Source organism: Cotesia glomerata, linkage group LG4 (assembly GCF_020080835.1).
Source record: "Cotesia glomerata isolate CgM1 linkage group LG4, MPM_Cglom_v2.3, whole genome shotgun sequence".
Taxonomy (NCBI): Eukaryota; Metazoa; Arthropoda; class Insecta; order Hymenoptera; family Braconidae; genus Cotesia; species Cotesia glomerata.
Genome location: NC_058161.1, coordinates 24,936,283 through 24,949,091, shown reverse-complemented (window position 1 = coordinate 24,949,091; position 12,809 = coordinate 24,936,283). Strand labels below are relative to the sequence as shown.

Here is a 12,809-nt window from a genome sequence, read left to right as displayed (position 1 = left end):
TATTATAAAATATCATATAGAAAAAAAATCAAAATAATTTTGAAAAAAAATTTGTAACCTCAAAAAACCGTTCTGCTTACGGTATATACACACTCGGTAGTCTGGCTTGAGAACGGAACTTGGCGCCAGACTCTATCGAGTCAGTTGATTTTTTCATTTTTCTATTTTATATCTTTTTGTAAAGAAAAAAAAAAATTTTTTTTTCCTTAATAGTCTTATGAACGTGGACTTGGCGCGATTTTTTTACAGTGAAACTGTTTTTGTTCGGATTATAATTACTATTATTGTTGTTGTTATTATGATTACCAATATTATTTATTGTTATTATGATATTGTTGTTAGTAAATGACACAATGTATCAAACGCATAGTTATGTTACGTATTATCAAGAGATTAAGATTATTCAAAACCCGCCGAATTGAATGGCAGTGCCATCTACAGGCAACAACCATGAGATTATAGAATGTACACTATCTTCAATGAAAATTCCCCAGACACTGAACAGCTGGTTTATCCCAAGAAAGTAGAACTCGAACAACGTTTAGTCTGCTGTGTATTTAGACTGGTTAATAAATGTTATGTAATAATAATAATAATAATAATAGTTTATTGCGTGTTAAAGAATACAATTCTCGTAGCAATTGGCTTCGAGTACAAATTGGTATAAATTAAGCTATTTTTATATTGATGGTAATGACAATTTAAAATTTGGCTGAGTTGAAATTTATTTTAAAGCATTCCCGGCAATATCCATGGATTTTCTTCAGGGTGTCCAAGTTGGAGGATTCAAGGAGTGATAAATTAATCACTTGAGGGTGTTCATATAAGAGCCAATCTTTCAGGTACTTGTGTCTGAGGTTAGACAGTGCAGGGCAGTCGGAAATGAAATGTTCAGCAGATTCGGTGTCCGGAAGGTGGCAGAATGAGCACGGATTCTTTCATGGATAATCTGGGTGAATATTTTTTCGAGACTGTTTACGAGGGCAATGCCCCGGTAGTTGCTGGGATTCAGCAGATCGCCCTTTTTGTGGAGCATACACATCAGAATGTGAGACCATTCTGTGGGCGTTGTACCAGTGCTTAAAATTTTGTTGAAGAGAGCTACTAGATATAGTTTCCAGTTGTTTGGTAGCGCTTTGTAAAACTCATTGGGTATGCCGTCAGTGCCGGGCGATTTACCCATTTTCGACTTAGCTAGGCTGAGATTTAATTCCTCTATTGTGATGTCCTTGTCAAGCTGAGGGTCCGAAGGGCTCGAATATAAGTAATCGGGTGCTGGATTATGGGCATATATGTCGTGGAAGAAAGATTCCCATTGTCCGAGGGTTATTTGCGATGGCTTCAGTGTAGTTTTACGGGCAGAATTCACCACAGACCAGAACTCAGTTGCGTTGCGAACATTTCTAAATTTCTTGCGAATCTGTAGATCAAAATCAGAGCGACGATCCTTTAATAAGGAGTAGTATTTGGCTTTGATGTCGTGGTAACTTGACCAAGGTTGAAGTGCTGCTTTGCACTGGGCCAGAGAGGATTTGACGGCAGCCTTGGCAGCTGCACATTCGTTGTTGTACCAGGGCTTGTGATAGACTCGCTTGGAGTTAGTATGGACAGTGTGGATTAGCTGGCATTCACTGGCGGCATCTAGAATGGCAGAACATAGGTTATCACACAGTATGTCGGTGTGTGAGTGAGCAAGGTCACAAGTGATCCGTGGAGACCAGGCCATTTGGTGCTTGTAGTTGTTCTTCTTGTCCTTCTTCCAGCAGAGTTTGTACTGTGTAGCCTTGGATGTACCCTGGGCAGGATTTGACACATCCATATTTGCACTATACTTGGAGTAAATTTCAATTGTAGTTGGAAAGTGGTCCGACTTAGAAACTATTTCGTCAACCCACATGTCTTTGACTAGGTGAAGGCTGTCGTTGTTTACCCAGGTCAAGTCAACCACACTTTGTCCATTTTTGTTTGTAAACGTGAAGTGACCTGGCGTGTCGCTAGGTGTACGACCATTAAGAAGGGTGAAACCGTTTGCTTCGAAAAACTCCAGAACTGTTGAGCCTCTTTGATTGTGTATGAGGTCCAGCGAGGAACGATCCTTATTAAGGGAGGAGCCTCGTATTATATTTTCGTCCGTGTGTCCAAGTGTGCCAGGTCTGGCGTTGAAGTCGCCGGCGATGATAAATAAGTCAAAGTAATGTGTGGCCAGAATGTCGTTGATTGTCGCTTGAAGTTGGCTTAAGAGTGTGGATAGGTCTGCGCTCGGGTGAAAATATACGGAGATAGAGATTATGGATAATTTCTGTATACAGAGCTTGGAGATGATCCAGGCATTGCAGGATGACAGGGTTGTAGTATTTACACTGGCTACGGCCAGTGATAGTAGACCACCACTGGGCCTGCCCGGTCCTGGTTGCTGTTTGGTGGCCGGAGACCAAAACGACTGCCAGGAAGAGAGAGCTTGAGAGGTAATAGGGTTCATACACCACGTTTCCGACACTCCTATGAACGATGAATTGAAGGATGCTAATGAGTCGAGTAGATTGAAGATACCATGGATGTTCCAGAAAGTGATTTTTATGCTTGATGGGTTGGTTGGTTCATGTTGGGAGGAGACCCCCCGTTTTTTGAATTGCTGAGCGAACTAGTGCCTTGACCTGGGTCTGTTTGCATAGTATTCGCATCATTATTTTGTGCAGGGACCAGCAGCTGCTTGGATAGGTCATATTTGTAGCGGTTGCCATCGACAGTGATGCTTTGATGATGTAATTTTACTCTTTTACCCTCTTTTTTAAATTCTTTACTTGCGTCCCTAAGCTTTTTTGCAATGAGCTGTTCCTCACGGGTTAGATCGTTGTTTATATATATTGGGGCATTAATATTCTTCTTCCCAGACATGATAGCTTTTTTGGCCGCGTGGTCTTTCAGCGTGACTTTAATTCTGTCTTTATCTTTGCCAATGACAATTGCTTCGGAGACGCAGTTAGTTAGCTTGAACTGTTTTGTGAAGAAGTCAGAGGCAGTCCTGGATGGTATGCCTAGTTGACAGTTGAGGCCTTTTATAATAACATTATTCTTCCTTGCTAACTTGTCCAGTGTCTCTCTGGTAGTTTTTCTGATTTGCTCATCCAACATGTTTGCGAGACCAGACGAAGGGTTCGGAGTAGATTGATCTGCGTTTTCCCCAAGTGATGAGAGTTCACGTGTTAGCTCTAGAGTGGTGATGCGCTCTTTTAGGGCGGAAATTTCTTTTTTTAGACTCTCATTTTCAGCTGCCAGGGCTGTCTTGATCTCCTGTATCTCTTCGTGGTTCACCTGCGAGGCCGTTGAGATTTGTGTTGCTATTTCTTCCTTGAAGGCAGCAAGCTGGGTGGTTAGTTGTGCTTTATCCTCGGTGCGCCAGATTTCCATCCTGCGGAGGAGTTCGTCAAGCGATTCACAGGACTTAGTGTTTTCACCCATGTTGCTGTCCGCGTTGTGAGGTGTTCGGTGTTCGTCTTCTTTCAGTTTTGGTGGTGAGGAAGTAGACCGGCTGAGCTTCGTTGGAGGGCTGCGGTTGCTGGCTCCAGAGATATCACGGTCACGTCCCCTCTTATTATTGGCGTTGAGGAATAGTTCGGGGAGGGATGTTGCCAAGCCTGAGTTGTATCTGCTGAGCGATTCACAGTTGGTGAGTCGGCCTTTGCGAGATTTGCTTGCTGCGTCCTTGCGATTATCAGGAGAGTAAAGTTTTGTTTGCGCTTTGAAGTTAAAAACTGGCGCTATCCGATCCGAATTTCCCGCCAGGGATGTGGTGGGGAATTCACGCAATGGTGTAGTATAGTTTGTGTCGCAGTCAGTACCAACTGTCTCTGTATGTTTGGGACTGGCTGCAGGAGATGGCGCGTCAGTCTTCATAACCGTTAGGATTAAACATAACCACAAGCCGCATGTCCACACAAAAGATTAAATAATTGCACGAGTTAAAAACAATGAATAAAGTTTAAAATTGCACTATAAAAATAAGAGCGATTAATTTCTCGGAGGTGACACTTTGCACAATTGTTTGTAAGCACTGTAACGATAAAATAAGACAATTGAAAGCACTCTTTTCAGACACGTCTGTCAATGATGGCGTACCAAAATGCACTCAATAAATGTTATGTAAAAAATGTCATCGTTTCAAACTTCGCTTACTAAACAAGTAGTGCCACCTACAGGCAACAATCATCAAGACATTTGTAGTATCTGTATATTGCTCGGAAAGAATTACTCAGATCTTGATCAGCTGACTTTTCCGAAGAAAGCAAAATCAAACAATTCTAGCTCTTTTAGGGCCAGTTTTTCAAATCAAGATAAAATTTTATCCAGGATAAAATTATGATGCCAGTGTATTTATATATATGAAATATATAGATATATTTTATCATTAGATAAAATTTTATCCTAGATTGAAAAACTGGCCCTTAAATATTGACTCTAGTTAATAAATACAATTAAATGAAAAGAAAGTATATTTAGAAAAATACGAATGGAAAGTTATTTAATAATTAATTCTAGGGATTTCATATTAAAAAAAATATTTTAACATTTTTTGTTTTTAATAAAATTTTTAATTCAAAGTTTGTATTTTTCCCGTGGAAATTGAATGTTTATAAAGTTTTAATATAAATCATTTAAAGTATCACTTTTCGTACAATATCTAGCAGCATTGATAAAATTTTATATCAATAAGCCGCGAATACTTTTTAGCTCAGATTGATAAACTAAATGATCAGTTGTAAGCTTTAAATTTCACATATATTTTGAAAAATTTTTTACATTTTTGTAGTTGTGATGGTTGTAAATTTGAATTTAATACTTTAATACTTAATAATTAAAAAACAATATCAATGATAATAATGATAAACCATATTATCAATTTATTTTTACCATTATAAATATTTTTAGTATTATCTTTATTGTCATTGTTAATATTGTCGTTATTATAATTATTATTATTTTCATTATTAATTAGTGTCAATATCATATTGTTGTTAGTAAATATCACAATTCGTAAACTTATAAAAAATATTCGTATTATGTAAGAAATATCATCGTTTCAAACATCGCTTAATTAACAAGTAGTGCCACTTACAGGCAACAATCATCAAGACGTTTGTAGTATCTGTACATTGCTCGAACAGAATTACTCGGATCTTGATCAGCTGACTTGTCCGAAGAAAGCAAAATCAAACAATTCTAGCTCTTTTAGGGCCAGTTTTTCAAATCAAGATAAAATTTTATCCAGGATAAAATTATGATGCCAGTATATTTATATATATGAAATATATAGATATATTTTATCATTAGATAAAATTTTATCCTAGATTGAAAAACTGGCCCTTAAATATTGACTCTCGTTAATAAATGCAACTAAATGAAAAGAAAATATATTTAGAAAAATATAGATGGAAAGTTATTTAATAATTAATTCTAGGGATTTTATATTAAAAAAAATATTTTAACATTTTTTGTTTTTAAAAAAATTTTTAATTCAAAGTTTGTATTTTTCCCGCGGAAATTGAATGTTTATAAAGTTTTAACACAAATCATTTAAAGTATTACTTTTCATACAATATCTAGGAGCATTGATAAAATTTTATATCAATAAGCCGCGAACATTCTTTAGCTTAGATTAATAAACTAAATGATCAATTGTAAACTTTTAATTTTACATATATTTTTAAAAATTTTTTACATTTTTGTAGTTGTGATAGTTGTAAATTTAAATTTAATACTTTAATACTTAATAATTTAAAAACAATATCAATGATAATAATAATAATAAATCGTATTATCAATTTATTTTTACCATTATAAATATTTTTAGTATTATCCATATTGTCATTGTTAATATTGTCGTTATTATAATTATTATTATTTTCATTATTATTTAGTGTCAATATGATATTGTTGTTAGTAAATATCACAATTCGTAAACTTATAAATAATATTCGTATTATATAAAAAATATCATCGTTTCAAACTTCGCTTAATTAACAAGTAGTGCTGCCTACAGGCTACAATCATCAAGACGTTTGTAGTATCTGTACAGTGCTCGAACAGAATTACTCAGATCTTGATCAGCTGACTTTTCCGAAGAAAGAAAAATCAAACAATTCTAGCTCTTTTAAGTATTGACTCTAGTTACTAAATGCAATTGAATTAGAAGAAAATATATTTAGAAAAATACATATGGAAAGTTATTCACTAATTGATTCTAGGGATTTTATATTAAAAAAAATTTTTAACATTATTTGTTATTAAAAAAATTTTCAATTCAAAGTTTGTATTTTTCCCGCAGAAATTGAATGTTTATAAAGTTTCAATATAAATCAATGAAAGTATCACTTATCGTACAATATTTAGCAGCATCAATAAAATTTTATATAAATAAGCCGCAAATACTCTTTGGCTCAGATTAAGAAACTAAATTATCAATTGAAACTTTAATTTCACATGAATTTTAACATTTTTTTGTAATTGAGATAATTATAAATTCAAATCTAATCCTCAATACTCAATAATTTAAAAATGATAATAATAATAATAATAATAATAATAATAATAATAATAATAAGCGGTGCTTGCTACGTGGCCTCCAAGCGGCGCATCGCGGGAAACGCAGACCATAACACCAGGTCTGTAGGCGAACGACGTAGCCGATGCAGTGGGCCAACTACCCACTGCATTGAAATACTGAGTTACAACAAGACGTAATCTCAGAAGTGCTCCCCACAACCGGTCCTTTTCGGATGAGGACCATTCATCAGGTGGGAGGAGCACGCCGGACCCGATGAACGATGACGACCCTGGCGCTTTAAGGACTTACTTTAAGTGGACGGAGGAACTACGAGTCGACCTCTTGGTGTGCTACCAACGTAGCGAGCCGGGGGTGAGCGGTTATATGGCCCGGATGCACATTCTTTGGAGTGATATGCATCCGGAGCTAGAGCATTTTACGCCTAAACACCTGCGTAATTATGCCGCTTATCTTCGGCGTAATAGAAGATCGCTTGTGCCGGATAGAAGGCAGTCTAATAGACTTTCCTTTCCGGCGCAATTACACCAAGAGCGACGCCGTTCCTCCTTGGATGACAACAATCCCTTTATAGGACGGCAAGTAAGTATATCTAAAAAGATAACTTACTCCCAACAACAGCTAGAAGCGGTAAATGAAGATCTCCGTGCAAACATCCTGGAGGATTCCACCCTGCTCACTGTGAGCCAGGTTGTGTATGGTGCAGCAGTTTCGGCTTTTCCGAGAGAGAGACATTGTCTCTCGATCGAGGCAAGGTTGAGACAGCGCATCTCACAACTTGGACTCAAAATTGACAGATCCCGGAAACAGGTCTCCCGCATTCAGTGTGTGATTGAGTTTGAAACAACTCAAAGAGCATACACGCCCCGAATTCGGCGCATTGCTGCTGAACTTCGGTGGCGTCATCACACACTGAATAAGAGTACTCTTCTTGTCATCAAGGAAGAGTCTCTCAATAAATTGCGGGCTCTAGTGACTGCCAAAAAGTCACTAGAGAAAAGGCTGAAGCGGTTGGTCGACAACTCGTTGTTTCGATCCAGCCCTTCACGCTTTCTGACACCAAAGACCGATGTTACCGGGAATTATCCAACACCTGAGCGGGTGGAAGCTTTTTGGACTGAGTTGTATGGAGATCAACCAAACGTGAACGCCAATACTCCAGCTCTGCACGACTTTAAAGCATTCTGTCGGGAACACCGTAGACAGAATGCTGATGAAAAGAGCCCTGCAGTCAGTGTGAATGAAGTTCGTTCAGCTCTAAATGGCAGCAAAAATTGGGCTGCCCCGGGACCAGATGGCATAAATGTCTTTTGGTGGAAGAAGTTTACTTCTACCCACCTCCATCTGGCCCGTATATTTACATCGTACATTAGAGCTGACGAACCGATTCCAGACTGGCTCGGGGAAGGGCGAACCGTACTGATACCAAAAAAAGGTGACTTGTCTGACCCAAAAAATTACAGGCCTATCACCTGCTTGAATGCGGTTTATAAAATTTTTAAAAAAATTTTAAACAACCGTATTTTGCAGGAGATAGAACCTGTATGGCAACAGATATATGAACAGCGTGGCAGCAAAAGAGGCCTGTCAGGTTGCAAAAAGAACTTGATAGTTGATCGATGTGTCACACAAGATGCGATCTACTATCAACGCAACCTGTCAATGGCCTGGATCGACTATCGCAAGGCATTTGACTCAACTTCTCATGAGTTGATTTTATATCTCCTCAAATGCCTGGGGGTCAATCCTGAAATAGTGGAATGCATTCGGCGTACAATGCAGCTCTGGCGAACGCGTTTTCACATTGGAAGTGGAAACGCATTGCACATAACCGGAGTTGTAGAGTACAAACGAGGGGTCTTCCAAGGTGATTCCTTAAGCCCTCTGCTGTTTTGCATCTCACTGCTGCCTATATCTGTTGCTCTCCGTAAAACTCGTGGGTACTCTGTGGGGCCTCCGGGTGATCGAAAATACTCGATTACCCATCTGCTTTATATGGATGACTTGAAGCTGTATAGTGCTGACGAAGATCATCTACAGGCGGCTCTTAACATCGTAGCAGAGTACACGCGGGATGTCGGAATGTCTTTTAGGTTGGACAAGTGTGCGGTCGTACATCTGGCGGTAACCGGGCTCTATATCCGCGGACAAAATATCCCCGACAAAATATCCTTGTCAAAATATCCTTAGACAAAATATCCTTAAGACAAAAAATCCTTAAGACAAAATATCCAAGGATAAAAAATCCGTGGACAAAATATTCTTAAGTTCAATAATATTTTTAATTTAATAATCATACTTTTAATATTAAAAATGTGTTAAGTTGACCCTCAATAATTTAAGGGTGTTTATCGAATAAACACACACAAAAACCATGTTAAAAGAGCGCAACACGATTACCCGCGTTTATGTTGGTCTAATATCGAATAAACACACACAAAAACCATGTTAAAAGGGCGCAACATGATTATCCGCGTTTGTGTTGGTCTAATATCGAATAAACACACACAAAAACCATGTTAAAAGGGCGCAACATGATTACCCGCGTTTAAAATAAAATTTGAAAAAATAATTTCTATTAATGTTGACAATTAGTGACTATCATTTAGATATTTATGAGTTTATATTTGATAAAAAAAAAAATATTATATTGTTTATTTAAAAGTACTAATGACTAATGGTATAATAAATAAAGAACTGTTGCAATTCGTAGTTTTCGTGTTTAAAATTGTCAGCATTAATGATTAAACGCTTAATATAATTAAAAAATTGTGATAGTATTAAATAAGATTATAGTTTTCTAATTATAGTTACGAAAATTATTATATCAATGTTGACAATTAATAACAATATTATTTATATATTTCTGAGTTTACAACATGTATATGAAACAATTTTATATTAATGATTTAAATGTATTAATGATTAATGATAATAATCTATAAATATTAATTTCAATAAACAACTGTTGCAATTCAGAGTATCCGCGTGTAAATTTATTTGTATTTGATATGTCAATTTTTTTATATTTTGTCCACGGATTTTTTATCCATGGATTTTTTGTCCTAAGGATATTTTGTCTTAAGGATATTTTGTCTGAGGATATTTTGTCCAGGATATTTTGTCGGGGATATTTTGTCCGCGGATATAGAGTCATAGAACCCATCTGGCGAGGGGTAAGTGCTCTGTTACGGGTGATGATGTCGAGTTGGTAGATGGGAGCGTTTTAAGACAATTAGACGCCGGAGAGTTGTATAGATATCTAGGAATGGAAGAGCACCGCATGCATGCGGTCTCCGAAGTCCAAGCAACTCTCCGTAGCGAGTATGTTAGGAGACTCCGGAAAATTTGGTCCTCCGAACTTTCCGGTAAAAATAAAGTCTCTGCCACTAACACGCTCGCTGTCCCAGTCTTACTATACTCTTTCGGTGTCTTAAAATGGGCCCGAAAGGATCTGCGAGATCTCGACATCAGAACCCGTAAGACTATCAACATGAACCGGAGCATGCACCCCAATTCATCAGTCGCCAGATTATACCTCTCCCGGTCGATCGGTGGGAGAGGTTTGCAGAGCTTGGAGCGGCTTCACGATCGTTTAGTCCTGGGTTTAACACACGAAGTTGTCAATTTCACTGCAGATGAGGATGACTTTCTTATGCAAATTGTTCATAAACATGAGAATGCGCACGAGGGGTCGTTCTTATATAAGGCAGCAATATATGCGGCAAGAACCCTTGGTCTTGGAGAAATAAACGCTCTTATGGAACTCCGAAAGGAGGAATTCAAGAGCGTCATCAGGAACGCCGAGGAAAAACTACTCCTAGGCAAACTGATGGACAAGTCTATGCACAGCGTGTTCTTCAAACACGTGCGTGATCATGGCTTGTCCACCCAGCTGACGTTTTCCTTCTTAAAGTCAGCTGGCCTGATGTCCGAGACTGAAGGGTTCATATTTGCTTGCCAAGATGGTGTCATTAACACTCTAGAGTACCGTAGCAAGGTGCTCCAGGTGCAGCTCCCGGACACGACCTGCAGGGCGTGTAAACAACATCCGGAGACGCTTATGCACATTTTGTCAGCATGTCCTGTGCTGGCGAGAGGTGCATACATCCAGCGTCACAATGCTGCCCTGAGAGTACTGTACTACTATCTTCGTCACCGCTACGGTATTGATATGACACCGGTGCTGCCTTATCTGCCAGGAGATATTCCCCAGGTTGTTGAGAATGACAGTTGCAAAATTTATTGGAACATGCCGTTTGCAACAACTCGGCGGATAGATCACAACAAACCTGATATTGTGCTCTTCGACAAGGCTACTCGTGACATTTATGTCATTGAGTTCTCGGCCCCGGCTGAATACAACATCTCAGCGAAAGAAGAGCACAAAAGACAGATATATCAGGATCTCCTGTTTGAAATTGGCAAACTTTACCCAGGTTACCGTGTCAAGCTCGTCGTCTTGATTGTTGGCGTCCTCGGAGGGATGAAACAGTCTTCTGTATCCTCACTTGCCAGAGTTCCAGCTTGCTCATCAAAAGCTGAATTCTTGGCGGTCAGGATGCAGAAGGCTGTCATACTAGGTTCCCTCCGTCTACTTAGGAAAATGACTTTGGCCTGCTGTGATCACTAACCGCCTTGTTGTGCGGAGTGGTCCAGCAGTAATGGATGGAGCTCAGGCTGGGCCCTCGGAGAATCGGACTCCGGGGACAACCCCCCTGAGCATTTAATAACTTAATAACATAATAATAATAAATATCGTTGCTATTATATTTATCAATTTATTATTAACATTATAATTATTTCCATTTTTTAACTACGTGATTATTATTTTTGTTGTTATTATCCATTATTATCCATTATTATCCACTATCCATTATTATTATTATTATTATTATTATTATTATTATTATTATTATTATTATTATTATTATTATTATTATTATTATTATTATTATTATTATTATTATTATTATTATTATTATTATTATTATTATTATTATTATTATTATTATTATTATTATTATTATTATTATTATTATTATTATTATTATTATGTTATTAAATGCTCAGGGGGGTTGTCCCCGGAGTCCGATTCTCCGAGGGCCCAGCCTGAGCTCCATCCATTACTGCTGGACCACTCCGCACAACAAGGCGGTTAGTGATCACAGCAGGCCAAAGTCATTTTCCTAAGTAGACGGAGGGAACCTAGTATGACAGCCTTCTGCATCCTGACCGCCAAGAATTCAGCTTTTGATGAGCAAGCTGGAACTCTGGCAAGTGAGGATACAAAAAACTGTTTCATCCCTCCGAGGACGCCAACAATTAGGACGACGAGTTTGACACGGTAACCTGGGTAAAGTTTGCCAATTTCAAACAGGAGATCCTGATATATTTGTCTTTTGTGCTCTTCTTTGGCTGAGATGTTGTATTCAGCCGGGGCCGAGAACTCAATGACATAAATGTCACGAGTAGCCTTGTCGAAGAGCACAATATCAGGTTTGTTGTGATCTATCCGCCGAGTTGTTGCAAACGGCATGTTCCAATAAATTTTGCAACTGTCATTCTCAACAACCTGGGGAATATCTCCTGGCAGATAAGGCAGCACCGGTGTCACGTCAATACCGTAGCGGTGACGAAGATAGTAGTACAGTACTCTCAGGGCAGCATTGTGACGCTGGATGTATGCACCTCTTGCCAGCACAGGACATGCTGACAAAATGTGCATAAGCGTCTCCGGATGTTGTTTACACGCCCTGCAGGTCGTGTCCGGGAGCTGCACCTGGAGCACCCTGCTACGGTACTCTAGAGTGTTAATGACACCATCTTGGCAAGCAAATATGAACCCTTCAGTCTCGGACATCAGGCCAGCTGACTTTAAGAAGGAAAACGTCAGCTGGGTGGACAAGCCATGATCACGCACGTGTTTGAAGAACACGCTGTGCATAGACTTGTCCATCAGTTTGCCTAGGAGTAGTTTTTCCTCGGCGTTCCTGATGACGCTCTTGAATTCCTCCTTTCGGAGTTCCATAAGAGCGTTTATTTCTCCAAGACCAAGGGTTCTTGCCGCATATATTGCTGCCTTATATAAGAACGACCCCTCGTGCGCATTCTCATGTTTATGAACAATTTGCATAAGAAAGTCATCCTCATCTGCAGTGAAATTGACAACTTCGTGTGTTAAACCCAGGACTAAACGATCGTGAAGCCGCTCCAAGCTCTGCAAACCTCTCCCACCGATCGACCGGGA

General features: G+C 38.7%; 1 protein-coding gene across 1 annotated transcript; it reads right to left on the bottom strand.

Moving 5' to 3' along the window:
• Positions 1-838: 838 nt before the first annotated feature.
• LOC123264005 lies at positions 839-2,479 on the bottom strand. Its single transcript, XM_044727052.1, has one exon. The coding sequence runs from the start codon at positions 2,477-2,479 to the stop codon at positions 839-841; it is 1,641 nt and encodes a 546-aa protein (XP_044582987.1).
• Between the last annotated feature and the right edge of the window lie 10,330 nt (positions 2,480-12,809).